General features: G+C 44.3%; 1 protein-coding gene across 3 annotated transcripts in view; it reads right to left on the minus strand.

Moving 5' to 3' along the window:
- Positions 1 to 257: 257 nt before the first annotated feature.
- Positions 258 to 26,296, minus strand: part of grm5b (glutamate receptor, metabotropic 5b) — a 310,360-nt gene continuing 284,321 nt past the window's right edge. For all 3 annotated transcript variants that reach the window (XM_034167750.1, XM_034167749.1, XM_034167751.1), the window contains exons 17-18: positions 19,748 to 19,914; positions 258 to 1,470 (exon numbers count right to left, since the gene is read on the minus strand). In XM_034167750.1, coding sequence (XP_034023641.1) covers positions 408 to 1,470; positions 19,748 to 19,914 — 1,230 coding nt within the window. In that variant the 3' untranslated portion in view covers positions 258 to 407. The remainder of the gene's footprint in view (positions 1,471 to 19,747; positions 19,915 to 26,296) is intronic.

Genomic DNA, 26,296 nt, shown 5'->3' on the forward strand with positions numbered 1-26,296 from the left:
ATAAATCAGCAAAGATACAGGGGAGGGGGGAACAACCAACATGCATGCAATGTCTCACACTCAAACACGTACACCTGTAATCTCTAATTAGTTGATAGCCATGTAACTTTAAGGCCCCCACCAAAAACTGATAGACCTTCTGGAATGATTTCTGGCGTTATCGACCACAAAGCATCGGAGAGAGGCCGTTTTTTTTTTTTTGTTTTGTTTTTTTGTGGCTCCTCAATCATCGCGCAGTACTAAGAAAATGCAACATGTCAACATTACTTTTATCTCAGTGTAAATATGTAAACAAAGACACTGCAGAGTCAATGTTTGGTATCCTTACGAGCTAGCCCTCAGCGGCTTCTTGACTTCTGAATTTAATTCTGCTGCATGGATTTCTGTCCATCCTGTCCAGTCTTCCTTCACAGTGAGGAGGAACTCTGGCTGTAGTTTCTGAGTGTCAGTTGGCTGTATCTTAGAGGTGGAGACGGAGGAGGGTGGGAGGGCACTGGGGGCAGACACAATTCTGTATCTGAAATCGGTGAGCCATTGCTGGATGCTAGAGAATCGCGGAATGGTGACGGAGGAGTCAAAGCAATGAGCTCCTCTTCCAACTCTTCCCTTCTCAGTGGGGACTCTGGGAGGCAGACTACCATGCCTCTTTGTATTGGGGAAACAGCGGGGGAGGCCTGGGGGTGAGGTGGTGGCAAAGGGTAAGGAGGGACTGGGTGAATGAGGCAGCCGTCCCGGCTCCTCAAGTTTGGCTCGATGGAAGGCAGGGGCTGGACATCAGTGTAGGCTGGGGGCAAGTGGCGTTCACGGGGTAAGAGATACGGGTCAGCATGGTGCGGCGAAGGAGGCGTGTGTTTGTGCGTGTGCGAATGAGATGGAGAAGTCGAGAGCATCATGCTGTTGAGTTCTGTGATATTGGCGGTAAATCGGTGTACGACACAGCTGATCTGGTCCATCAGTGAACTTTGGGGCTCTTCTGGCATGTCATCCATGGTTACTAGGCGACCATCGCACCCAGTGACGACAGATCCGCTGACACTGGGAACACAACTGCTACCACTGCCACCGCTGCAAATGCTGCTCGTGTACTTTGGAATGCCAGCCATCTGAGGCTCCTCCTCCAAGCCCACCCCTAGTCTCTGGCTGACTGTGCTGATTGGTGAAGGTGTCTGGGGCCGATATGTGATTGAGTACTGCTCTTCTGCTTCTGAGAGGTCGTAGAGGGTCTTGTCTGCACCTCCATCGGGATGAGTGGGCAGGGAGGACATAGAGGGGAGAGAGGGCAGAGGGACATGAGGGGGCAGGTCGGATGCTCGACAGTAGCGCTCTTCAGAGGTTTTGGAGAAGGGCTTGATGACAGCTGTCTGATTGTTCTCCTTCTTTTTGATGTGGAAGGACAGCCGCTGCCACAGGTGGTTGCCACGTGAACCACTGCGCTCAGTCTGTGCCCAAGACACCGACTTCCCATTGGAGCTAAATGATCAGAAGACAAAAAGAAGCAAAGCGTCAAAAGGTTGTTTTACCACGTTCAATGGCACAATCTATACAGTGCATCCAGAACTTCACTTTTTCCACATTTTATGTTACAGTCTTATTCCCAAATGCAGTGCATTCATTTTTCACCCCCAAACTTCTACTCACAACACCCCATAAAGACAACATGAAAAAAAAGTTTAGAAATTTTTTGCAAACTTATTAAAAGTAAAAAACTAAGAAAACACATGTACATAAGTATTCACAATCTTTGCTCAGTACTTTGTTAATGCACCTTTAGCAGCAATTACAGCCTCAAGTCTTCTTGAATATGATGCCACAAGCTTGGCTGACTAGTCTCACAGTTCCTGTCCTGAAAAACATCCCCACAGCAAGATGCTGCCACCACCATGTTTCACTGTAGGGATGGTAGCTGGTTCCCTCCAAACATGACACCTGGAATTCACAGCAAAGAGTTCAATCTTTGTCTCATCAGACCAGAAAATTTAGTTTCTCATGATCTGAGAGGGAAAGGAATCAGGCTGTAACATAAAAAAAAATAATTGGAAAAAGTGAAGCGCTGTGAATAATCTCTGGATGCACTGTAACTCAGTTCAAGCTCATGATCTAGTCCAAGACATACAGAGGCCCTTTACAAAAGCAGAACTTCACAGTTAAACTAAGTCCACTCAATTTACTGGAAATATCTGCCTCTCTTACAAATTCATACCAGCATTTACCAAGAAGTTACACAGATCTGAATGTATTGCATAAACTGTGCTTTTATTTTGACCATTTTTATTTAAACAAATTAATCTGAGTCTAAAGCTCCAGTCTTATTGTCATAGATATGAATTCTGGAAGGCTAGGGTATATAAATCTGTGACAAACAGGTGTGAATAATTTGATGCAATGCACCCTTTGATGACGTAATGTGTCACACTTGTACAATGTGATGTGCAAGCACAACCCTGGCACTTCTGCAAAACCTTCAGTTAATGTCACGGAATGCACAACAACATTATGGGCTCTACGGCAATGCAAGGGATTACCAAAGTATGTCATAGTTTGTTATGGAATAAAGGAATTTGTTTGTTTGGAAATGTCTCCATTCAATCAATAAATTTTGATGTTCACATGCGATATATAATTCAATACAACCCATTTACCTTTCATGCATGGTATGCACAGCTTATTATTGTTGATTTATATTCATTGTGGGGTTTTTTTTTCTTCCTACTGAGGGATGCTATTAAATGGAACCCTGCACACAGTTTGTCACACAAACAGACAGCATGCCTCCATCAGTCTGAGATACAGTTATCAGGAATTATCTATATTTTGTGGAATGTACTTAGATTCTTTTTGCACTTGTAATACTGTAGATGTTGATACAACAACCTCTGACATGAGCGCTTTTATGGCTCCATCCTTTTTTATTTATTTTTTGCCCTTGAAAGCAGAGGTACTCAAATTCTTCTCTTTTACTATGCATTTCCATATTATCTGGAGTATAAGTTGCAGCTTTACTCTGTACTGTCAACTCTTTCATTTGGGATTTTTGTGAGCTGTTGCAGTGTACCATTTATACCCACGGTTATAATCACGCTGCATGGTTTTTCAGTTAAAATGTACCTGCTGTGTACAGCTGCCAGAGCATTGCAGTGATATGACAAGCTATCACCATTATCATCATTCGCTTGGGTATCATGAATGTCACAAATTGCTCTATAAAAATTAATGATGACAACATACACACAATGCAACTTACTACACCTTAACTAAAGTGACATGATATATACAATGACATGGCTAAAATTCTTCTGTATTACCCGTGTGTAGAACGGGTAACTCAGCTAGTAATTACTATTTTGAGACCCGGGTTAACGACGACTACCACCGGTGCCGTTGCACAACAGGGTGCTGGCGGAAATTGGGCTACTGCTGTGTGAAAAAGAAGAAGAGGAGGAAAACCTGTCCACAGACAGTGGGAGAAGAGGAAAACTAGAAGTGCGAGTCAGGACTTTGAATGTCAGGAGTATGACTGGTAAAGGGAGAGAGCTGGCTGACATGATGGAGAGGAGAAAGGCAGACATATTATGTGTGCAAGAGACCAAGAGGAAGGGAAGTCAGACCTGGAGCAAAGGCCGTGATTTCAAGGTGTATCATGGTGAGGACAGGAAGAGAAATGGTGGGGTCATTTTAAAGGAAGAGTATGTTAAGAGTGTGTTGGAGGCTAAGAGAGTGTTTGACAGGGTGATGAGTGTGAAGTTGTAAATTGAAGGGGTGATGAATTTTCAATTTATTTAATTTTATATAGCACCATTTCACAACAAAGCTGCCTCAAGGCTCTTCACACAAGCAAGGTCTAAGCTTACCAACCCCTAGAGCAGGGGTGGGCAATGAGTGCCGAGACACTACAGGTTTTCCTTGCAACCAATCACCTCAGCTGGTGGGTTTGCTGATGAGCTTCTCCCCTGAACATAATCACCTTGTTGTCAGTGAAATCACCTGCTGAGACACCTGAACATTAATGAAATCACCTACTAGGTGATTGGTAGCAAGGAAAACCTGCAGTGTCTCGGCCCTTCATGGCACATGATTGCCCACCCCTGCCCTAGAGCAAGCACACAGGCGACAGTGGTAAGGAAAAACTCCCTCTGATGATTTCAGGAAGAAACCTCAAGCAGACCAGACTCAAAGGGGTGACCCTCTGCTTAGGCCATTCTAACAGTCACATGGTTTTTACAAAGCTTTATTAAGGTGAAGAAACAGAAAACAGGAAATAAAAACAACATGACATAATAACAAAAGTACATGTATAGAATGATGAGAAGTCCAAGCCGGGGGTTACACCACAGCCAAGGGTCATCCAGCATTCCTTATGCCGTCAGTGGGCCTAATGATTTTGCAAAAAGGATGGAATGTGTATGTATGTGGTACATACATACAATACATACTTTAAGAAATGGGAAAAGCACAGGGTGACATAAGAATGGAGGAAGGTGCATACAGATGGACTACATTCTGTGTAGGAGATGCAAGACAAAAGCAATTGGAGACTGTAAGGTGTTTCTGTGAAGGCTCTCAGTTGTGCAGGTGGTTTCCATAGTAGAGAAGCTTGAATCTTCGACTGGACTGGGTTGCTTGACGTGAGGAGGTTTCGCTTCTAATTGCAGAAGCTTCCTCAGCTAAAATTCTTGCTCTGGTAGTCTGAGTTCTGTCTTGACTCTTATAAAGAGTCATTCTTCTCTACAAGAGTCAAAACAGAAGTCAGATTACCAGAGCAAGAATTTTAGCTGAGGAAGCTTCTGCAATTAGTAGTGAAACGTCCTTGCGTCAAGCAACCCAGTTCAGTCAAAGATTCAAGCTTCTCTACTATAGACTGTAAGGTGATGCCACGAAAGAGTGTAGCTAGACAGTATAGGATGGTGGTTTGTAGGATGACTTTAGAGGTGAATAAGAAGAGAGTGAGAGCTCAACAAAGGATGAGATGGTGGAAGCTAAAGGAGGAAGACTGTTGTGTGAAATTCAGTGAGCAAGTGAGAGATGCACTGGATGGAGGGGAAGCAAGAGATGGTGGCACTCAAAAAAAAGACAGGAAGCAGAGCTGGAGGTGGCAGAGCTGAAGATGTTGCGATTTTATTTGGAAGTGATGAGAATGGACAGGATTAGGAATGAACATATCAGAGGGACAGCTCAGGTGGGACGGTTTGGAGACAAAGTCAGAGAGGTGAGATTGAGATGGTTTGTGTTGTGTGGGCCGCCAGAAGAGGAGGTACTGCTGGCCCACCACCAGAGGGCGCCCTGCCTGAAGTGCGGGCTTCGGGCACGAGAGGGCGCTGCCGCCACGGACACAGCCGGGGGATGACAGCTGTCACTCATTATCTCTTGACAGCTGTCACCCATCCATGCTTCATCATCTCACTCCATAAAACCCGGACGGCATCTCCACCTCATTGCCGAGATATCGTCGAACCGTTCAGATAATATTCTCAGCCTTAAAGTAAACTGTGTGTCAGTCTGAACTCTTTTTGCAGCCGCTTTCCTGTGGTGTTCCTTATCTGAGAGACTGGCATTTGGTGTGATCAGCGACGGCTTCGCTTCACACCTCTACCAGATAAGTGGTTAGACAGGAGCTGCACGAGTGTGTGTTAGAGGTGTAGGTGGAATTCCCACCGTTGTTGTTACTGGGTGTGCACACACCCATATCTTATTGTCTCTGCTCCCTGCCAGCAGTACCAGATCCGACCTTCGAAGACGGTGGCCACCTGGGGACTCGGGACTTGGCGGCTCCAGTATTCTCCGGGTTCGGTGGCGGAGGAAATCGTGTGGTTCTGGTTCATCTCAGGACAGACGTCTTCTATCCTCAAGCCTGCCCACACGTCACCCTTGTGATTGACTGTCTGCAAAATTTCACATTCCTCTGTGTTGTGGTCATTCACAACAGTAAAGTGTTCATATTCGACTCTTTCATTGTCCGTTCATTTACGCCCCCTGTTGTGGGTCCGTGTCACTACACTTTCACAACAGGATATCTCGGCCAGCGTCATGGATCCCGAGGGGCGTCACCCATCTGTTGGACAGCAAATGGAAGAGCAGGGTGCACAGGCGTCTGCAGGAGGTGTGCTCGGTGAGTTGCAGCAAATCCTCACCACCTTTACCGCTCGGCTTTGATGACCGAGCAAAACGTCATCCTTAATCGCAGGATGGAGGCTCTCACCGCACAGGTGGAAGCGTGCGATCAGAGTGCTGCTGCGGCTCCTCCTCCTGCCGACCCGGTGCCGGATATAAACGTTCCACTGGTCGTTCAACGAACCCCCCCACCATCCCCTGAAGCATACATAAGTCCCCCAGAGCCGTACGGGGGTTGTGTGGAGACATGCGCGGACTTTCTGATGCAGTGTTCGCTCGTCTTTGCACAACGACCTGTGATGTACGCGTCTGACGCCAGCAGGGTGGCTTATGTAATTAACTTGCTTCGTGGTGAGGCACGTGCTTGGGCTACAGCGCTTTGGAAGCAAAACTCACGGCTCCTTACCTCTTATAGTGGGTTTGTGAGGGAGTTCAGAACAGTGTTTGATCACCCTAACAGAGGAGAGACCGCTTCAACAGTGCTGCTGTCAATGCGACAGGGGCGCCAGAGCGCAGCCGAATATGCAGTCGACTTCCGCATCGCGGCTGCGAGGTCCGGCTGGAATAACGTTGCGCTCCGCGCCGCCTTCATAAACGGACTGTCGTCGGTCCTGAAGGAGCACCTGGTAGCTAAGGAAGAACCGCGTGATTTAGATGGGCTTATCGATCTCGTTATACGGTTAGACAATCGGTTGGAGGAACGCCGTCGGGAGCGAGATGAAGGACGTGGCCGGGCACGCGCCGTCCCTCTCCCTTCCGGGTTCGAAAAGCTTCCGCCCTCCCCACGCTTCACAGCCTCAACGCTCCGTGTGGCTACAGCTCCCCCTGCTGATGAAGCTATGGACATGAGCAGGGCCACATTTAGACCACCTATCAGACAGCGGAGGCTGGCCCGAGGGGAGTGTTTTGTCTGTGGTTCAAATGAGCACATGCAGAGAGACTGCCCCAAGCGGTTAAACACAAACGCCCGCCCCTAGAAACTGGGCTAAGGGTGGGCCAAGACATTCACGTGGGACATACACATATTTCCACACGACTCCCAGTTACAATCCTAAGCGGGGATTTAACCCTTCAAGCCCCAGCACTGGTGGACACGGGGTCAGAAGGGAATCTGCTGGACAGCAGATGGGCAAGGGAGGTAGGGCTCCCTCTGGTGGTGCTCCCTTCGCCATTGCAGGTGCGGGCACTAGATGGCACCCTTCTCCCTTTAATCACACACAAGACACAACCAGTAACTCTGGTGGTGTCTGGAAATCATCGGGAGGAGATCGAGATTTTTGTGACTCCTTCTACCTCCCGTGTGATTTTGGGCTTCCCATGGATGTTGAAACACAATCCCCGGATTGATTGGCCGTCTGGGGTGGTGGTTCAGTGGAGCGAAACCTGCCATCGGGTGTGTTTAGGATCCTCGGTTCCTCTCGGTTTTTTTTTGCTAAGGAGGAGGTCAAAGTCCCTCCCAATCTGACGGCGGTGCCGGTTGAGTACCACGATCTTGCTGACGTCTTCAGCAAGGATCTGGCACTCACCCTTCCCCCGCACCGTCCGTACGATTGTGCCATTGATCTGATTCCAGGCGTTGAGTTCCCGTCCAGCAGGCTGTACAACCTCTCACGACCTGAGCGCGAATCAATGGAGACCTACATCCGGGACTCATTAGCTGCCGGGCTGATCCAGAACTCCACCTCCCAGATCAAATCAAATCAAATCAATTTTATTTATATAGCGCCAAATCACAACCAACAGTTGCCCCAAGGCGCTTTATATTGTAAGGCAAAGCCATACAATAATTACGGAAAAACCCCAACGGTCAAAACGACCCCCTGTGAGCAAGCACTTGGCAACAGTGGGAAGGGAAAAACTCCCTTTTAACAGGAAGAAACCTCCAGCAGAACCAGGCTCAGGGAGGGGCAGTCTTCTGCTGGGACTGGTTGGGGCTGAGGGAGAGAACCGGGAAAAAGACATGCTGTGGAGGGGAGCAGAGATCAATCACTAATGATTAAATGCAGAGTGGTGCATACAGAGCAAAAAGAGAAAGAAACACTCAATGCATTATGGGAACCCCCCCAGCAGTCTAACTCTATAGCAGCATAACTAAGGGATGGTTCAGGGTCACCTGATCCAGCCCTAACTATAAGCTTTAGCAAAAAGGAAAGTTTTAAGCCTAATCTTAAAAGTAGAGAGGGTGTCTGTCTCCCTGATCCGAATTGGGAGCTGGTTCCACAGGAGAGGAGCCTGAAAGCTGAAGGCTCTGCCTCCCATTCTACTCTTACAAACCCTAGGAACTACAAGTAAGCCTGCAGTCTGAGAGCGAAGCGCTCTATTGGGGTGATATGGTACTATGAGGTCCCTAAGATAAGAAGGGACCTGACTATTCAAAACCTTATAAGTAAGAAGAAGAATTTTAAATTCTATTCTAGAATTAACAGGAAGCCAATGAAGAGAGGCCAATATGGGTGAGATATGCTCTCTCCTTCTAGTCCCCGTCAGTACTCTAGCTGCAGCATTTTGAATTAACTGAGGGCTTTTCAGGGAACTTTTAGGACAACCTGATAATAATGAATTACAATAGTCCAGCCTTTTCAGCATCACTCTGAGACAAGACCTTTCTAATTTTAGAGATATTGCGTAAATGCAAAAAAGCAGTCCTACATATTTGTTTAATATGCGCTTTGAATGACATATCCTGATTAAAAATGACTCCAAGATTTCTCACAGTATTACTAGAGGTCAGGGTAATGCCATCCAGAGTAAGGATCTGGTTAGACACCATGTTTCTAAGATTTGTGGGGCCAAGTACAATAACTTCAGTTTTATCTGAGTTTAAAAGCAGGAAATTAGAGGTCATCCATGTCCTTATGTCTGTAAGACAATCCTGCAGTTTAGCTAATTGGTGTGTGTCCTCTGGCTTCATGGATAGATAAAGCTGGGTATCATCTGCATAACAATGAAAATTTAAGCAATGCTGTCTAATAATACTGCCTAAGGGAAGCATGTATAAAGTGAATAAAATTGGTCCTAGTACAGAACCTTGTGGAACTCCATAATTAACCTTAGTCTGCGAAGAAGATTCCCCATTTACATGAACAAATTGTAATCTATTAGATAAATATGATTCAAACCACCACAGCGCAGTGTCTTTAATACCTATGGCATGCTCTAATCTCTGTAATAAAATTTTATGGTCAACAGTATCAAAAGCAGCACTGAGGTCTAACAGAACAAGCACAGAGATGAGTCCGCTGTCTGAGGCCATAAGAAGATCATTTGTAACCTTCACTAATGCTGTTTCTGTACTATGATGAATTCTAAAACCTGACTGAAACTCTTCGAATAGACCATTCCTCTGCAGATGATCAGTTAGCTGTTTTACAACTACCCTTTCAAGAATTTTTGAGAGAAAAGGAAGGTTGGAGATTGGCCTATAATTAGCTAAGATAGCTGGGTCAAGTGATGGCTTTTTAAGTAATGGTTTAATTACTGCCACCTTAAAAGCCTATGGTACATAGCCAACTAATAAAGATAGATTGATCATATTTAAGATTGAAGCATTAAATAATGGTAGGGCTTCCTTGAGCAGCCTGGTAGGAATGGTGTCTAATAGACATGTTGATGGTTTGGATGAAGTAACTAATGAAAATAACTCAGACAGAACAATCTGAGAGAAAGAGTCTAACCAAATACCGGCATCACTGAAAGCAGCCAAAGATAACGATACGTCTTTGGGATGGTTATGAGTAATTTTTTCTCCAATAGTTAAAATTTTATAGCTAATTTTATTAGCAGCATTATTGGGTGCAGGTTTCTTTTTTGTGGGCAAGAAAGATGGCGGACTCCGTCCATGCATTGATTACAGGGGGCTGAACGAGATTACGGTTCGCAACCGATACCCGTTGCCGTTGTTAGATTCCGTGTTCACCCCCCTGCATGGAGCCAAAATCTTTGCTAAGCTGGATCTTAGGAATGCGTATCACCTGGTTCGGATCCGGAAGGGAGACGAGTGGAAGACGGCATTTAACACCCCGTTAGGTCACTTTGAGTACCTGGTCATGCCGTTCGGCCTCACCAACACCCCCGCGACGTTCCAAGCCTTGGTTAACGACGTCTTGCGGGACTTCCTGCACCGATTCGTCTTCGTATATCTGGACGATATTCTCATCTTTTCTCCGGATCCTGAGACTCATGTCCAGCATGTACGTCAGGTCCTGCAGTGGTTGTTGGAGAACCGGTTGTTTGTGAAGGGCGAGAAGTGCGAGTTTCACCGCACTTCTTTGTCCTTCCTGGGGTTTATCATCTCCTCTAACTCCGTCGCCCCTGATCCGGCCAAGGTTGCGGCGGTGAGAGATTGGCCCCAACCAACAAGCCGTAGGAAGCTGCAACAGTTCCTCGGCTTCGCTAATTTCTATAGGAGGTTCATTAAGGGCTACAGTCAGGTAGTTGCCCCCTGACAGCCCTGACCTCTCCAAAAGTCCCCTTCACCTGGTCGGATCGGTGCGAAGCCGCGTTCAAGGAGTTGAAACGACGGTTCTCTACTGCGCCAGTTTTGGTGCAGCCGGACCCTAGCCGCCAGTTTGTGGTTGAAGTGGATGCCTCTGACTCAGGGATAGGAGCCGTGCTATCCCAGAGCGGAGAGACTGATAAGGCTCTTCACCCGTGTGCCTACTTTTCTCGCAGGTTGACCCCGGCTGAACAGAACTATGACGTCGGTAATCGAGAACTCCTTGCGGTGAAAGAGGCTCTTGAGGAGTGGAGACACCTGTTGGAGGGAGTGTCTGTGCCGTTCACGGTTTTCACTGACCATCGGAACCTGGAGTATATCAGGACCGCCGGGCGGCTGAACCCCAGGCAAGCCCGCTGGTCACTGTTCTTCGGGCGTTTTGACTTCCGGATCACCTATCGCCCCGGGACCAAGAACCAGAGATCGGATGCCTTGTCCCGGGTACACGAAGAGGAGGTCAAAACTGCGCTGTCGGATCCACCGGAGCCCATCCTTCCTGAGTCCACTATCATGGCCACCCTCACCTGGGACGTGGAGAAGACCGTCCGGGAGGCCCTGGCACGAAGTCCGGACCCGGGAACTGGACCAAAGGACAGACTATACGTCCCACCAGAGGCCAGGGCTGCGGTCCTAGACTTCTGTCATGGTTCAAAGCTCTCCTGTCATCCAGGGGTGCGAAGGACCGTGGCAGTTGTCCGGCAGCGCTTCTGGTGGGCGTCTATGGAGGCCGACGTCCGGGAGTACATCCAGGCCTGCACCACCTGCGCCAGGGGCAAGGCTGACCACAGGAAGTCCCAAGGACTGCTCCAACCGCTTCCTGTGCCTCATCGCCCCTGGTCCCACATCGGCCTGGATTTTGTCACGGGCCTCCCACCGTCCCAGGGCAACACCACCATCCTCACGATAGTGGACCGATTCTCCAAGGCGGCCCACTTCGTGGCCCTTCCGAAGCTCCCTACGGCCCAGGAGACAGCGGACCTCCTGGTCCACCACGTCGTCCGTCTGCATGGGATACCTACTGACGTTGTCTCGGATCGTGGTCCCCAGTTTTCCTCTCAAGTCTGGACGAGTTTCTGCAGGGAACTGGGGGCCACCGTGAGCCTCTCGTCCGGGTACCACCCACAGACGAACGGACAGGCAGAACGGGCCAACCAGGAGTTGGAACAGACCCTCCGCTGTGTGACATCCGCGCACCCGACGGCCTGGAGCAACCCCCTGGCCTGGATCGAGTATGCACATAACAGCCAGGTGTCTTCTGCCACCGGCCTCTCCCCGTTTGAGGTGTGTTTGGGGTACCAGACCCCATTATTTCCCGTGGTTGAGATAGAGGTCGGTGTGCCCTCGGTCCGGGCCCACCTTCGGAGGTGCCGTCGGGTGTTGCGCACCGCCCGTTCTGCCTTGTTGAAGGCCCGGATGAGGGCCAAGACCCATGCAGACCGCCGGCGGTCCCCGGCCCCTACATACCAGCCCGGGCAGGAGGTGTGGCTATCGACGAAGGACATCCCGCTTCAGGTGGAATCACCGAAACTGATGGACAGGTTCATTGGACCCTTCAGAATCCTCAAGATCCTCAGCCCTGCCGCAGTGAAGCTCCAACTCCCAGCTTCACTGCGGAATGTGGAATACCACCCGGTATTCCACATCTCCAGGATCAAACCACACCACACCTCACCCCTCTGTGCTCCCGGTCCGGCGCCGCCTCCTGCCCGGATCATTGACGGGGCGCCGGCCTGGACAGTGCGCCGGCTCCTGGACGTCCGTCGAATGGGCCGGGGGTTCCAATATCTGGTGGACTGGGAGGGGTATGGACCCGAAGAACGCTCCTGGGTGAAGAGGAGCTTCATCCTGGATCCAGCCCTCCTGGCCGATTTCTACCGTCGACACCCCGATAAACCTGGTCGGGCGCCCGTTGAGGGGGGGGGTCCTGTTGTGTGGGCCGCCAGAAGAGGAGGTACTGCTGGCCCACCACCAGAGGGCGCCCTGCCTGAAGTGCGGGCTTCAGGCACGAGAGGGCGCTGCCGCCACGGACACAGCCGGGGGTGACAGCTGTCACTCATTATCTCTTGACAGCTGTCACCTATCCATGCTTCATCATCTCACTCCATAAAACCCGGACGTCTTCTCCACCTCATTGCCGAGATATCGTTGAACCGTTCAGGTAATATTCTCAGCCTTAAAGTAAACTGTGTGTCAGTCTGAACTCTTTTTGCAGCCACTTTCCTGTGGTGTTCCTTATCTGAGAGACTGGCGTTTGGTGTGATCAGCGACAGCTTCGCTTCACACCTCTACCAGATAAGTGGTTAGACAGGAGCTGCACGAGTGTGTGTTAGAGGTGGAGGTGGAATTCCCACCGTTGTTGTTACTGGGTGTGCACACACCCATATCTTATTGTCTCTGCTCCCTGCCAGCAGTACCAGATCTGACCTTCTAAGATGGTGGCCACCTGGGGACTTGGGACTTGGCGGCTCCGGTATTCTCCGGGTTCGGTGGCGGAGGAAATCGTGTGGTTCCGGTTCATCTCAGGACAGACGTCTTCTATCCTCGAGCCTGCCCACACGTCACCCTTGTGATTGACTGTCTGCAAAATTTCACATTCCTCTGTGTTGTGGTTGTGCTCATTCACAACAGTAAAGTGTTCATATTCGACTCTTTCATTGTCCGTTCATTTACGCCCCCTGTTGTGGGTCCGTGTCACTACACTTTCACAACAGTTTGGACATGTGCAGAGGAGGGACTCAGGGTATACAGGGAGAAGGATGCTGAAGATGGAGCCACCAGGCAGAAGGAGAAGAGGGAGGACAAAGAGGAGGTTTATGGATGTGCTGAGGGAGGACATGCAGATGGGTGGAGTGCCAGAGGAAGTTACAGAGGACAGGGTGAGATGTAAATGATTGATCTGCTGTGATGACCTCTAACGGGAACAGCTAAAAGAAGAAGACTATTTTACACTTTGTTTTTTAAATGGACTATGCTAATGTTCTCCTCACCTTTGAAATTGGGTCTACATACAGAAGACTTTTTAACAATGAGCATATTGTTCTCTCCATGTATGTGTAGCCAATGCTCATCTTGAAAAAAAAAAACTATTTGTTTTAACTGTGGGCTTCTTGCAAGCCGTTATTTTTTGTCTGAACAGTCCACTGTTATTCAGTGCCTGTGTATTTTATTAATTTATATACCGTTTCTACGTTCTTTAATTATTGAGATTTACTGTGAGCATGAGCAGTGATTTGTAGACTAACTCAAGTGCCCATTCCACATATAATGTGGAGTTGCATCAGGAAGACCATCTGGTGTAAACTTGTGCCAAATCAACATGCAGATCCATGTCCGATCTGCTGTGGAAATCCTGAGCAAAAAGGGAGAAACCGAAAACAAAGAAACAAACTTAATTTTGCAGTGAACAATTCTATTTGATGTCATCTTAGCTCTTTTGCTTCCATAAATTATTGTGCAAGATCTCATAATATGGCATTTATGGCATTTCAAATTAACAGGAATAATCTGAACACACTCTGCGATGATAATCCTGAGGCACCTGTAACTGCATGAGAGAAAACGACTGAATGTTGAAAATTCTATCTTGCAATCTTGCGTGCTGTAACTTTAATCAAAGGAGCTTCTGTTTACACCCTGTGCGTCCCTGCAGTGCTGGAGGTTTTGTCTTCGGTCCTGTTAATCTCATTTGAAGGAATGATTGAGGATCACCCCAGGACAACAATAACACTGTATCTATATAACAGAATTATTATTTTTTCTTTTTAACAAAGTGTGCATGATGAAACATCAACACAAGACAATACAGACATGTAAGGTGTGGGTGTTATACTCTCTGCTAATGTTCTTAGTGCCCTTTCTTGTTTTATACAGCAGAACACTGAAAATGTTGACTAAAATTTGAATTACAAAGTTGGAAGTCACCCAAACCTTGTGTTTATTATCGTTTCATCAACTGGCTGTCTTTGTTTTAATAATTCATTTGCTGATAATGAAAATCCCACGTTATACCAATGAGAGAAACCTAATAGCATCTCATCCACCAGCTTTTTGAGGAAAACAAATATTCGTGGCACGTTTGGCTTACGGCAACTCTGCTGCAATAAACAGATTGAGGAAATTAAACTGCACTTGTTCATTATTAATTCCATTTCATTATCTGAGAAGACTAATGCAGTTTATAGACACAAACACAGTCAAACAGAGTGTTGACTCAACCAGAAAAAATTAGTTTGACTCCATATTGCTGAGTAATTTCAATAAAATTAGATTTCTATTCTATTTTTACCCAGCATGCTCCTCTCTCTCTCTCACACACCCACTCTCTCTCTCTGTCAGGTTTTTCTGCCGCTTTCATGCTGCTTTTTATCTTAGTTTTTTTTTAAACAATTTTCACTGTTTCGTATCAGTCAAAGCATGCCGTCCCCTGCTTCCCTAATTTTCCCCCCTTCCTCTCATGCTTTTGTCAGTTTAATTAGTTTGATTCATCTGGAGTGGAACTTGTGATTAAAACTCTACACCATGGTGGCTTTTCAGGAGCTCAGACGTCCCCGGAGACCTGCCCCTCACCCCCTCCACACACACACACACACACACACACACACACACACACACACACACACACACACACACACACACACACACACACACACACACACACACACACACACACACACACACACACAGAGCACGTCGACCAGCAACTGCGCGGCTGTGTTGTCGGCGCCATGGATTCCCTGAAAGGCAGAAGAACGACAGGAGAATTCGGCTGATCTCTTCTTCCACATCCACCTCTGTGGCTGTGTGCCGAGAGCGGACCGGGTGTCCAAAAAGTCAAATAACTCTTTCTTTTCCATACTATTTATTCATGCTCCCATTGGTCCGCCCGCTTCATGCGTGCATCTGTTCAAACACAGTGGTTGCATCTCAAAGGCAGCAGCTTCCAGCACAGCAGCGAGAAGACAGACAGCCCTGCCAATTACCACCACCCACTGAAGACGACAGGAGGTACAGAGATGGAGAGGGGAAGGGAGGAATAAAAAAAGCTGGAAACACTCCTGACATTTCTTAGAAGAGCGCGATTGAAATCTCGCTTGCCAAGCGGGGTGAGATAGAGTAACCTACTGACAAATGAAAACATGTTCCTCTTCTTTTTTTCCCCTTTCTTCTTTCTCAGTAAGTGGCAGCACATCAGTACCTCTGTGTCTTTTTGAACACGTTGTTATATCCCCTGCAAACAAAAGTTGGGGGGGGGGGGGTATGTAGGATTCACCCTGACCGCTTGTCCTCCATGAAAATTAGAAGAATAAATCTGTAAACCATTTGGTGGATTAGAACGAAATGTCACACAGTAGTAGCACACCATATGAACATGTGCACGGTAAAAACTAATAATAATAATTCTGACATCACCAAGGGGAGATGACTGGAATGTTGTGTTTAATTGATGAATCAAACTGTACAGTGTATCCAGAAAGTACTCACAGTGCTGCACTTTTTCCACATGTTTTTAATGTTACAGCCTCAATCCAAAATGGATAAAATTAATTTTTTTTCCTCAAAATTCTACACACAGTACCCAATAATGACAATGTGAAAAAAGCTTTTTTTAAGATTTGTGCAAATTTATTAAATAATAATAATAATAATAATAATAACACCTAAGAAATTATATGTACATAAGTATTCAGAGCCATGAAGCTCAAAACTGAGTTCTGGTGCATCCTGTTTCCACTGAACATCCTTGCAACGTTTCTACAGCTTAACTGGAGTCCACCTGGGGTAAATTCAGTTGATTGAACATGATTTGGAAAAGCACACACCTGTCTACATATAAGGACCCACAGTTGACAGTACAACCCCAATTCCAACGAAGTTGGGACGTTGTGTAAAATATAAATAAAAACAGAATACAATGATTTACAAATCGTCTTCAACCTATATTCATCTGAATACACCACAAAGACAAGATATTTAATGTCCAAACTGATAAACTTTATCTTTTACTTTACTGTTTTGTGCAAATATTTGCTCATTTTGAAATGGATGCCTGTGTACATCACCTTTCCTTCTAACAACACTCAATAAGTGTTTGGGAACTGAGGACACTAATTGTTGAAGCTTTGTAGGTGGAATTCTTTCCCATTCTTACTTGATGTACGACTTCAGTTGTTCAACAGTCTGAGGTCTCCATGGTCGTATTTTGCGCTTCATTATGCACCACACATTTTCAATGGGCAACAGATCTGGACTGCAGGCAGGCCAGTCTAGGACCCGCACTCTTTTACTACAAAGCCACGCGGTTGTAACACCTGCAGAATGTGGATTGGCATTGTCTTGCTGAAATAAGCAGGAACATCTCTGTTGCTGCAAAACCTGGATGTACCTTTCAGCATTGATGGTGCCATCACAGATGTGTAAGTTGCCCATGTCTTGGGCACTAACACACCCCCATACCATCACAGATGTTGGCTTTTGAACTTTGCGCTGGTAACAATCTGGATGGTCTATTTCCTCTTTTGTCCAGAGGACATGATGTCCATGATTTGCAAAAACAATTTGAAATGTGGACTCATCACACCACAGCACACTTTTCCACTTTGCGTCCGTTCATTTCAAATGAGCTCAGGCCCAGAGAAGGCGGTGGTGTTTCTGGATGTTGTTGATGTATGGCTTTCGCTTTGCATGGTAGAGTTGTAACTTGCACTTGTAGATGTATCGATGAACTATGTTAACCGAAAATGGTTTTCTGAAGTGTTCCTGAGCCCACGCGGTAAGATCCTTTACACAATGATCTTGGTTTTTAATGTAGTGCCGCCTGAGGGATAGAAGGTCACGGGCATTCAATGATGGTTTTCGTCTTTGCCGCTTACATGTAGAAAGTTCTCCAGATTCTCTGAATCTTCTGATTATATTATGGACTGTAGATGATGGAATCCCTAAATTCCTTGCAATTGAACATTGAGAAACATTGTTGAAACAGAAACAGAACAGAAAATTCTGAAAAAACATTGAAACAGAAAATAATTCCATTCTTATGTCTTCAAAGACAGATGTTTTTAATTATATTTGTCAATTACTTTTACAGCAGTTGACCAGTTTATTAATTCAGGTGTTTTATCAGCATTTACTACCAGCAGTATCTATATATTATTAAATGTAAAGTGGCCTGTGTGTATGGCTTTGATCACGGAGAAACTGGGGAGAGCTGACATTTTCCGTTTAGTATGCTTATGTATTTTGGGTAAAGGATGAATACCACGAAAATGGAACATTGATAGGACAATTTTTTGCAGAAATTAGGAATTTTAGCTAACAACGGTGAACAATGGACGTTGATAATTAAATTCCATTCCAGCAGGGGGCGGTAAATCATCATCTATATATTAAAAGCCAAATGGTCTCTGTGTACATGTATGCATGTTTATGTAACTTTGATCATGGAGAAACTATGGAGAGCTGGCATTTGTTATGCTTATGTATTTTGGGTCAAGGATGAACACCGTGAAAAAGGAAAGTTGATAGGACTAAGATTTTTGGTGAAATTAGGGACATTAGATAAAAAACAGTGAACAATGGACGTTGACATCCATTGTCCCTAGTAACTACACAAGCTCTGATCAAAGGAAATATTTCAACCTTGCCAGTTGTAAAACGTGACATCCACTACGATTGCCAAATAATATATATAATTTTTCACAAAACGTTCTCATTTTTATCAGGTTGTCCTAAAAGTTCCCTAAAAAGCCTTCAGTTAATTCAAAATGCTGCAGCTAGAGTACTGACGGGGACTAGAAGGAGAGAGCATATATCACCCATATTGGCCTCTCTTCATTGGCTTCCTGTTAGTTCTAGAATAGAATTTAAAATTCTTCTTCTTACTTATAAGGTTTTGAATAATCAGGTCCCATCTTATCTTAGGGACCTCGTAGTACCATATCACCCCAATAGAGCGCTTCGCTCTCAGACTGCAGGCTTACTTGTAGTTCCTAGGGTTTGTAAGAGTAGAATGGGAGGCAGAGCCTTCAGCTTTCAGGCTCCTCTCCTGTGGAACCAGCTCCCAATTCAGATCAGGGAGACAGACACCCTCTCTACTTTTAAGATTAGGCTTAAAACTTTCCTTTTTGCTAAAGCTTATAGTTAGGGCTGGATCAGGTGACCCTGAACCATCCCTTAGTTATGCTGCTATAGACGTAGACTGCTGGGGGGTTCCCATGATGCATTGTTTCTTTCTCTTTTTGCTCTGTATGCACCACTCTGCATTTAATCATTAGTGATCGATCTCTGCTCCCCTCCACAGCATGTCTTTTTCCTGGTTCTCTCCCTCAGCCCCAACCAGTCCCAGCAGAAGACTGCCCCTCCCTGAGCCTGGTTCTGCTGGAGGTTTCTTCCTGTTAAAAGGGAGTTTTTCCTTCCCACTGTAGCCAAGTGCTTGCTCACAGGGGGTCGTTTTGACCGTTGCGGTTTTACATAATTATTGTATGGCCTTGCCTTACAATATAAAGCGCCTTGGGGCAACTGTTTGTTGTGATTTGGCGCTATATAAAAAAATTGATTGATTGATTGATTTTAATTTCCTGTACCTTCAATTAAAATCATTATAGAAACGCTGCATAATTTATTACCACCCTTCAAAAATATTAGCTAATTAATTTATAAACACTACCCAATTTAGAGCCCATGGATCCCCACAGGCAATGTGCTAGTATAGTATAATACATGCAAGCAACTAATATGACAGAGCAGGGGGTATTATTTCATGGGCATGATGACAGCTCTCTAGGTGTCACACATGGACTGCCGTAAACTGGGCGGGAAAACCGTCATATCTCACCTCTTGGCACTATGCCTCGAGTCTTTCCTCTCCTTATTTTGTCATTTACATTCTTTTCCTCTCCCATGATTCTCTCCTTTTTTCTCCTTAGCTATCCTCCTTTCCCCTCTGTGTCTTTTGCTGACATGTCTCCATTAGGCAATTGTCTGCAGTTCATGTTGGGGTCAGAAGAACAGGCAGGCGGACTCGGAGGGCAGGTAATAAATCTTTAACAGGTCGTACACAAACACACCACACTCCCTGAGCCACTGCAGAAATCATTTCTTGTTTTGTAACTGAGGAGTAAACCGGCATTAACCCGGGCAGCACACACATACCTCAGGGTCTCTGCAGTGGAACCCCGACGTTTCCAAAGGTTCACCAGACTCGAAGAGCGGCTGGCAGCCGACGATGACTTGCCATCACCCACGTGCATCCGTACCACAGTGCTCGTGGTAAAGGCACTGCGCACGTTACGTTCTGGTTTGGCCAGAATGATGTACACCTAAAATGGTAAATTGGGATATGCGTTATTTAATGTGACCCTTTTTTTCTTTTAATTTAGTACGAAACTCAAATTAAGGGTCTGCAGCTTCGTGTGCATTTTCAAAATGTGCAAACTTCCACACAATAGCAAACTACTACAAATAAGATGTTCTTCAATAAATCCGTGCATGGCATATATTTGCACCAAATGCATATTTTCCCCCAAATAATTTTGCTGAGGCACTCACTTTTCATTCGGACAAAGTACCTCTGCTGCTTTTTTACAATCTATGACATTGTTCCTGTCAGATATGTATAAAATAGAGTTAAACCCCCCCATTATTAACACACCAAAAGAACTTTTGCTGCAGTGTCAGGGTCGGTACGTGCAGACTGTAGAGCCTTTCTCTTGGTTATGGATGCAGTAAACAGCAGGAAATATTCAGGCACATGTACTGACATGAAATTTATTCCACCAAAACCATGTTTGTACCTGAAAAGACCGCACACTGTGATCGTAGCCCAAGTCTGCTTCTATTTTCTTAAACCTGTGCATGTTATGGTAAATCTCACCTGTGCACAGTGATAGTGCATGTGGAGTTATTGTTTTCAGCGCTGTGGTCTGTTAGTCTGTGTGCGAACAAAATAGGGTTGGGAATCGAGAATCAGTTCTTTCCGGGTATTGTTAAGAACTGATTCGATCCACTGACATCAATAGCTTTTTTGCTTAACGATTCCCTTATCGGTCCTTCAGAGCGGCCATTGTTTTTGTGGGTGTTTGTCGGGGAAATGATCATGCCTCTATGTTGATTACAGAACCCCTGCAGGGTTTGTAATCAACCGTTTCTGCAGCGCGGCTCTTCTTTGAAGCTTGAAGCAATGAAGCATTGATCCGACCCACTGCTTCATTGGTTCTTTGCTTTATTTCACTTTATCTTAATTTTTCCTCACTAAAAACCAACTAACAATGAACATAATTAAATAAATAAAGAAATAAATCAGTTTCCTGTGAAAACCTAGTGACTCTCACGCCTCCACTTCATCCCTGTCTTATTTAAGTTTAATGACAATTTGTTTCAGTCAAACCATATTTTCAATTTATTAATTTCTTCAGTGATCTCCTCCAGAACTATCTGCCAAACTATAAAACTGCTGCATCCTAGTAATGGCAGAATACTACTGGATGCTGCACTCACTGCAGTTTATTGTACATTTTTTTATGTTAAACCAACATGTTATGGTCTTCTGAAACAGTTGATAGATGTATTTTATAACTTAAAAACGGGGCCGATGCTAACGCGTTAGCATGTCTATGGCATTTTCAATGTTAAAGTTGGCATTAAGCAGTTCACATCTCAGCACATTTGTGTGCATCTGTTTTCTGTATAATATGAGCAAAGCATTGCGCAGCGGCGTGAAGCTCACTCATGGTACAGGGCGTCCTAAACAGGAAGTACCAAAATTCAAATCCACAGTAAAACAGGAAATGTTCAAATGTCAAACACTTCCTGGATTGACAGACGAGATCCCATGGAATCTCGCGGGAACTCAGTGGCAAGCTCACACTCAAACAGGAAGTATCAAATTCTCAGTCACAGTGAAACAGGAAATGTCCAATGTTGAACACTTCCTGGCATGGGTGGAGCTAGAGCAGAGGCCGGGGTTTCAATGGACTCTCCTGAAATCTGATTGGACACAGATGATTGACATGTCATGGCACCACACGTCCAGTTGAAAGACCTGCATTTTCAAATCAGTGAGTCACATTGACTGCTAGGTTCCTCCTGTCCAGTAGTTAGTGCTATGTACCACAAAAGGTTTCTGTGTAGGCTCTCAGTTGTCCTGGTGGTTTCCATAGTAGAGAAGCTTGAATCTTCGACTGGACTGGGTTGCTTGACGCGAGGACGTTTCGCTTCAAATCGCAGAAGCTTCCTCAGCTAAAATTCTTGCTCTGGAAGTCTGACTTCTGTCTGACTCCTGTAGAGACGAATAAACAGAAGCCAACAAAAGCTGGAGTTTTAAACCTAACCAGACCCCTCCTACTGAGAGGCAGACTGCTATAGCCTAGTGACTAAACAACAGCGCTAATTAGACAAGACAAGAGTCAGACAGAAGTCAGACTTCCAGAGCAAGAATTTTAGCTGAGGAAGCTTCTGCGATTTGAAGCGAAACGTCCTCGCGTCAAGCAACCCAGTCCAGTCGAAGATTCAAGCTTCTCTACTACCACAAAAAGTTCTAATCCACCTCAGTAGAAGAAGAAAAATGTTTGCTTCAGATCTGAACTGAACATGTCATTTGAACTATGGACTTCTAATCACACCAAACTTATAATGGTGAGTAAACGACCGTATTTTATGCCAGAAATGAGGTCCAGGTTGGTAAAAGCAGCATTTCTCCTTTAATTTGGGTCACCTTATATACACGTTTAAGCTAACAGACAGAAGCAGGTTCATGTTCTGTTGGCTTATTAGTGCAGCAGATAACTGAAATAATCCTTCAAATGATGACACAAGCATCAAATTCAGGACAAATACGGCTGGAGCAAAATTAATTGAGCAACTTTACAAACTGTACAAACTGAAACTGACCTTTGTCACCATTCTTGCTGCTTTTATCTCATAACTCCATAACATTCAGTCAGAGATTGTCAAAACTACACCTTTTTTGGAATTTTTATGATCAGGCAAATAATGTGGTGTACTTTTCTATATGATTGGAGCATCTTTTAATTTTGACCCCTGTGTAATTCTTCAATTGACCCCTACCTGACTGCCTATTGAAAATTCAAAAGAGTTCATGTCTATGGATTATTTGTGCCAAATTTGATGCTTGTATCACCATTTGCAGGATTCCACTCTAAATAGTCTCTTATCTGCTGCACTATATATGAGATGTAAGATGCTGCTCCTCAGTGTTTCTCAATTGCCCTCAAAAGTATTGGAACACTTGGTATTTCACACATTTGAATTTGTTTATTCCATTTCAAATACATCTTTTTCTAAAATTATCTTCCTTAACTCAAACTAAAAGCAAATCTCTACAACGTGATATAAATTAATTAAAATATAAAATCCAGCTTCCTGGTGAAGTGGTGTAGAGGAGGATTTTCTTAAAAAGAAGACCTGAAAGTTCAGCTACAACTTGACAGAAAGTACATTTGAGATGAAAGCCTAGATTTGATGTTTTGGTGAAAGAAACTTTTGTATTTCTTTATAATTGATGTAAATAAAGTCCAAGACACATTCAGTGACTTGGAAATGTTCATGTTTCCATCTCCTGACTTGTCTAAAGAAAACTGACAATAAAACTGATTATTATGTACAGGTTTTATCAAGTTTTAGAGATTTGCTTTCAGTCTGAGTAAGATCATTTAGAAATTTTTATTCTTTATTTTTTGTATTTAAAATGGCATAAACAAATTAAAATGTGTGAAATTCCAAGTGTTCCAATACTTTTGGAGGGCATAGTATCCTAACCTTATGATGAGTGCAAAATGAGTGTGGTACTGTTTTTGTTTAAGAATGTTTCATTTTCACTGTTGCTGCACTTTGTGTCAAATCATAGTCATATCGTATATCATATTGATATGAAAATTCAGTAAGGTATATCTGGTCTTGAGAACCAGGGACGGCAGGCTGAAAAGCTTTTTATCTCATGGGAACTCTCCCTACCCACCTAAGCGGCTCAAGAACATGGACAGCATGTATATAAGTGACATTTACATGACAATTTATATGACAATATTGAGATACGATAAATTGGCCATATTGTACAGCCCTACTGTCAACTAGCTGAAAACTCTGATTATTAATTTACATCTACATTTAAAAAAAAATGCTTAAAGTGGCAGGGGGTTAAGAGGGCTGTAACTGGGGGGTCAGCTGAAAAGTAAAAAAAGGAAAAATTGTTAAAAAGGTGGGGAGTATGGGGAGCAGAGCCCCTCCAGAAGCTGAAAGGCAAAATAAGGAAAATGCTTAAAAAGGCGGGGGGTCTGGGGGGTGTGAAGCCCCCCCCCCCCCAGAAGCTGAAAGGTTTTAGTCATGCTTATGCTCCCAAGAACAATTTTACTGAAAAAAGTTTGAAGGACCTAAACGACATGGTTAGATGGCGAGGAGCTTTTGTAGGCATGTGAGAGGCAAATAAAGAAAAATGTTTAAATAGGTGGGGGGGGGGGGGGAGAGTCTGGGGAGACTCTGCTCTCCCAGAAGATGAAAGGGTTTTTTCCATGCTAATGCTCCCCTGAAGCATTTACTCAAAATAAAGTCTGAAGGACCTAAATGACATGGTGAGATGCTGACGAGCTTCGCTTGTTCATGTCTGCGACATACAGTAAGCATATTAATTAATGGCTCAGCGTTTGTTGTCGTAAAAGAGTCAAATCTATTACAAATTGTAATATTTTTTAAATTTATTTTTGTTTATATATTAATAATAACAATAGCAACAACAATAATAATAACAGGAATAATAAGTAATAATGCTACAGTACAGTTTTAGAGAAAGACACAAAAAGAACCTCATTAAGAACACAACAGAAAATATAAAATCAACTAACAATTAACATAAATAAATATAGAAATAAATAACTGTTTCCTGTGAACACCTAGTGACTCATACACCTCCACTCCATCCCTGTCTTATTTAAGTTTAATGACAATTTGTTTCGGTCAAACCATATTTTCAATTTGTTAACTTCTTCAGTGATTTCCTCCAGAACTATCTGCCAAGCTAGAAAACTGCTGCATCTTATTTGAAAAAGGAAAGTTGTTTTTTTTCTCACCAAAATGCACTCACTGCAGTTTATTGTCTGGAATAGTCCCAGATTGCATTTCAGAGCTTCTAGAATTCAAACATTTTCGTGCAGGTGGTGTTGGAGGGTAATTTTGGGTTACAGCTTTTTTTTGTTTCTCACCACTTTCATCGCTGAATATGTCAATTGTGAGTCACTTTTGTGCGGATAAAGTCACTAACTGGGATTCCTGTCTTGTTGCGAAAAAGAAGCGAGAATCGTCCTCCGTTCTGTTCACACAGCTCCAAACGCTGTGTGCCTCTCTGCCGAGTCAAGTTAGAACGATAGAGTCCAGTCCGAATTCATAACTTCAAAGAGAAACGCTGTTTAAATCAAATGACACCTCTTTCCAAATGTTGTAATACAAACAAACTGCAATCGATCAAAACATTTTTTTCCTCCCAAAATGAGACGTCTTGCATGGAGAGACATTCATGCCAAAATGTCTGAAAGGAAATGGTTTTGACAAAAACTACAGATTTTGTTTATTTTTATTTATGTCCAGAAATCAAGGATCCAGTGACCAAATTAAAATGTTGTTGACATCGAAAACCTGCAAAGCCTACTTTTAGTACACAGAAAATTCACAAGAGGTATCAATAAGGGAATCAGTGAGGAATCGCATCGATAAGCAGAATCGATAATGGCGTCAATATCGATAAAATCTTATCAATACCCATCCCTAGAACAAAATAACATGTTTTTCAATCCACTTTAGTCCAAAATTGGCAGAATAACCTTGGATCTGTTGTGGTGACCCTGAGTGAAAAAAACAAAACAAAGGAGCAGCCAAAGGGACTTACTTTTTATTGGTCAACAGTCAAGGGCAAAGGCCAAGGTCAAAGTTTGGCCTGCTGCTTACATACAGTAGATATTTAATTTCAATTTATTTTCATTTATATGGCGCCAAATCACAACAAAGTTGCCTCAAGGTGCTTCAAACAAGTTAGGTCTAACCTTATCAACCAATTAAACCAATATTTAGAATGGTTATTCTGAAAAATTTAGTTAAAGATATACTTGTGGTTATTATGGAACAGTAATATGAAGTCACATCTTAACATTCTTTTGGTAATCATAACTTTTGACATTGAGTGACTGTGAACTATTAAACTCAAGATGGTGTTTTAACTCAAACAGTTTGGTGGCAATATGGAATAAATCAATCCAAAAACCTCCTGGGGGAGTTTTTCCTTAAGAAGGTTGCCAATGTGCTTGTTCAGGGGGATGGTGGTAAGGACAGACCTTACCATTGTGGAGCGTCTTGGGGCAACTTATCTTGTGATTTGGCGCTATCTAAATAATTTGAATTGAATTGTGTTAAACATGGCAGAAGGGTTGTGTGGTCATCAAGGATAAAGTCATTCAGTTTTGGACAGACTTGACCAAGTGTCAAGTCCACACATAATCATATGAAAATTCAGTCAGGTATATCTTATATATTATATTCCAATTCTAAGGGGGAACTATGCCAGTATACAAAGGTATATCTAAATATCTAAAAAGGAAGAGTAAAATAGGAGAGTAGAAAAGAGTAGAGTAGAGCCACTTAGGTGCCTGGTCTTGAGAACCATCACTGAATCACAAAGAAATAACTTTCACAAAGGGGCGT

Source organism: Thalassophryne amazonica, chromosome 4, assembly GCF_902500255.1.
Source record: "Thalassophryne amazonica chromosome 4, fThaAma1.1, whole genome shotgun sequence".
NCBI classification, from domain to species: Eukaryota; Metazoa; Chordata; class Actinopteri; order Batrachoidiformes; family Batrachoididae; genus Thalassophryne; species Thalassophryne amazonica.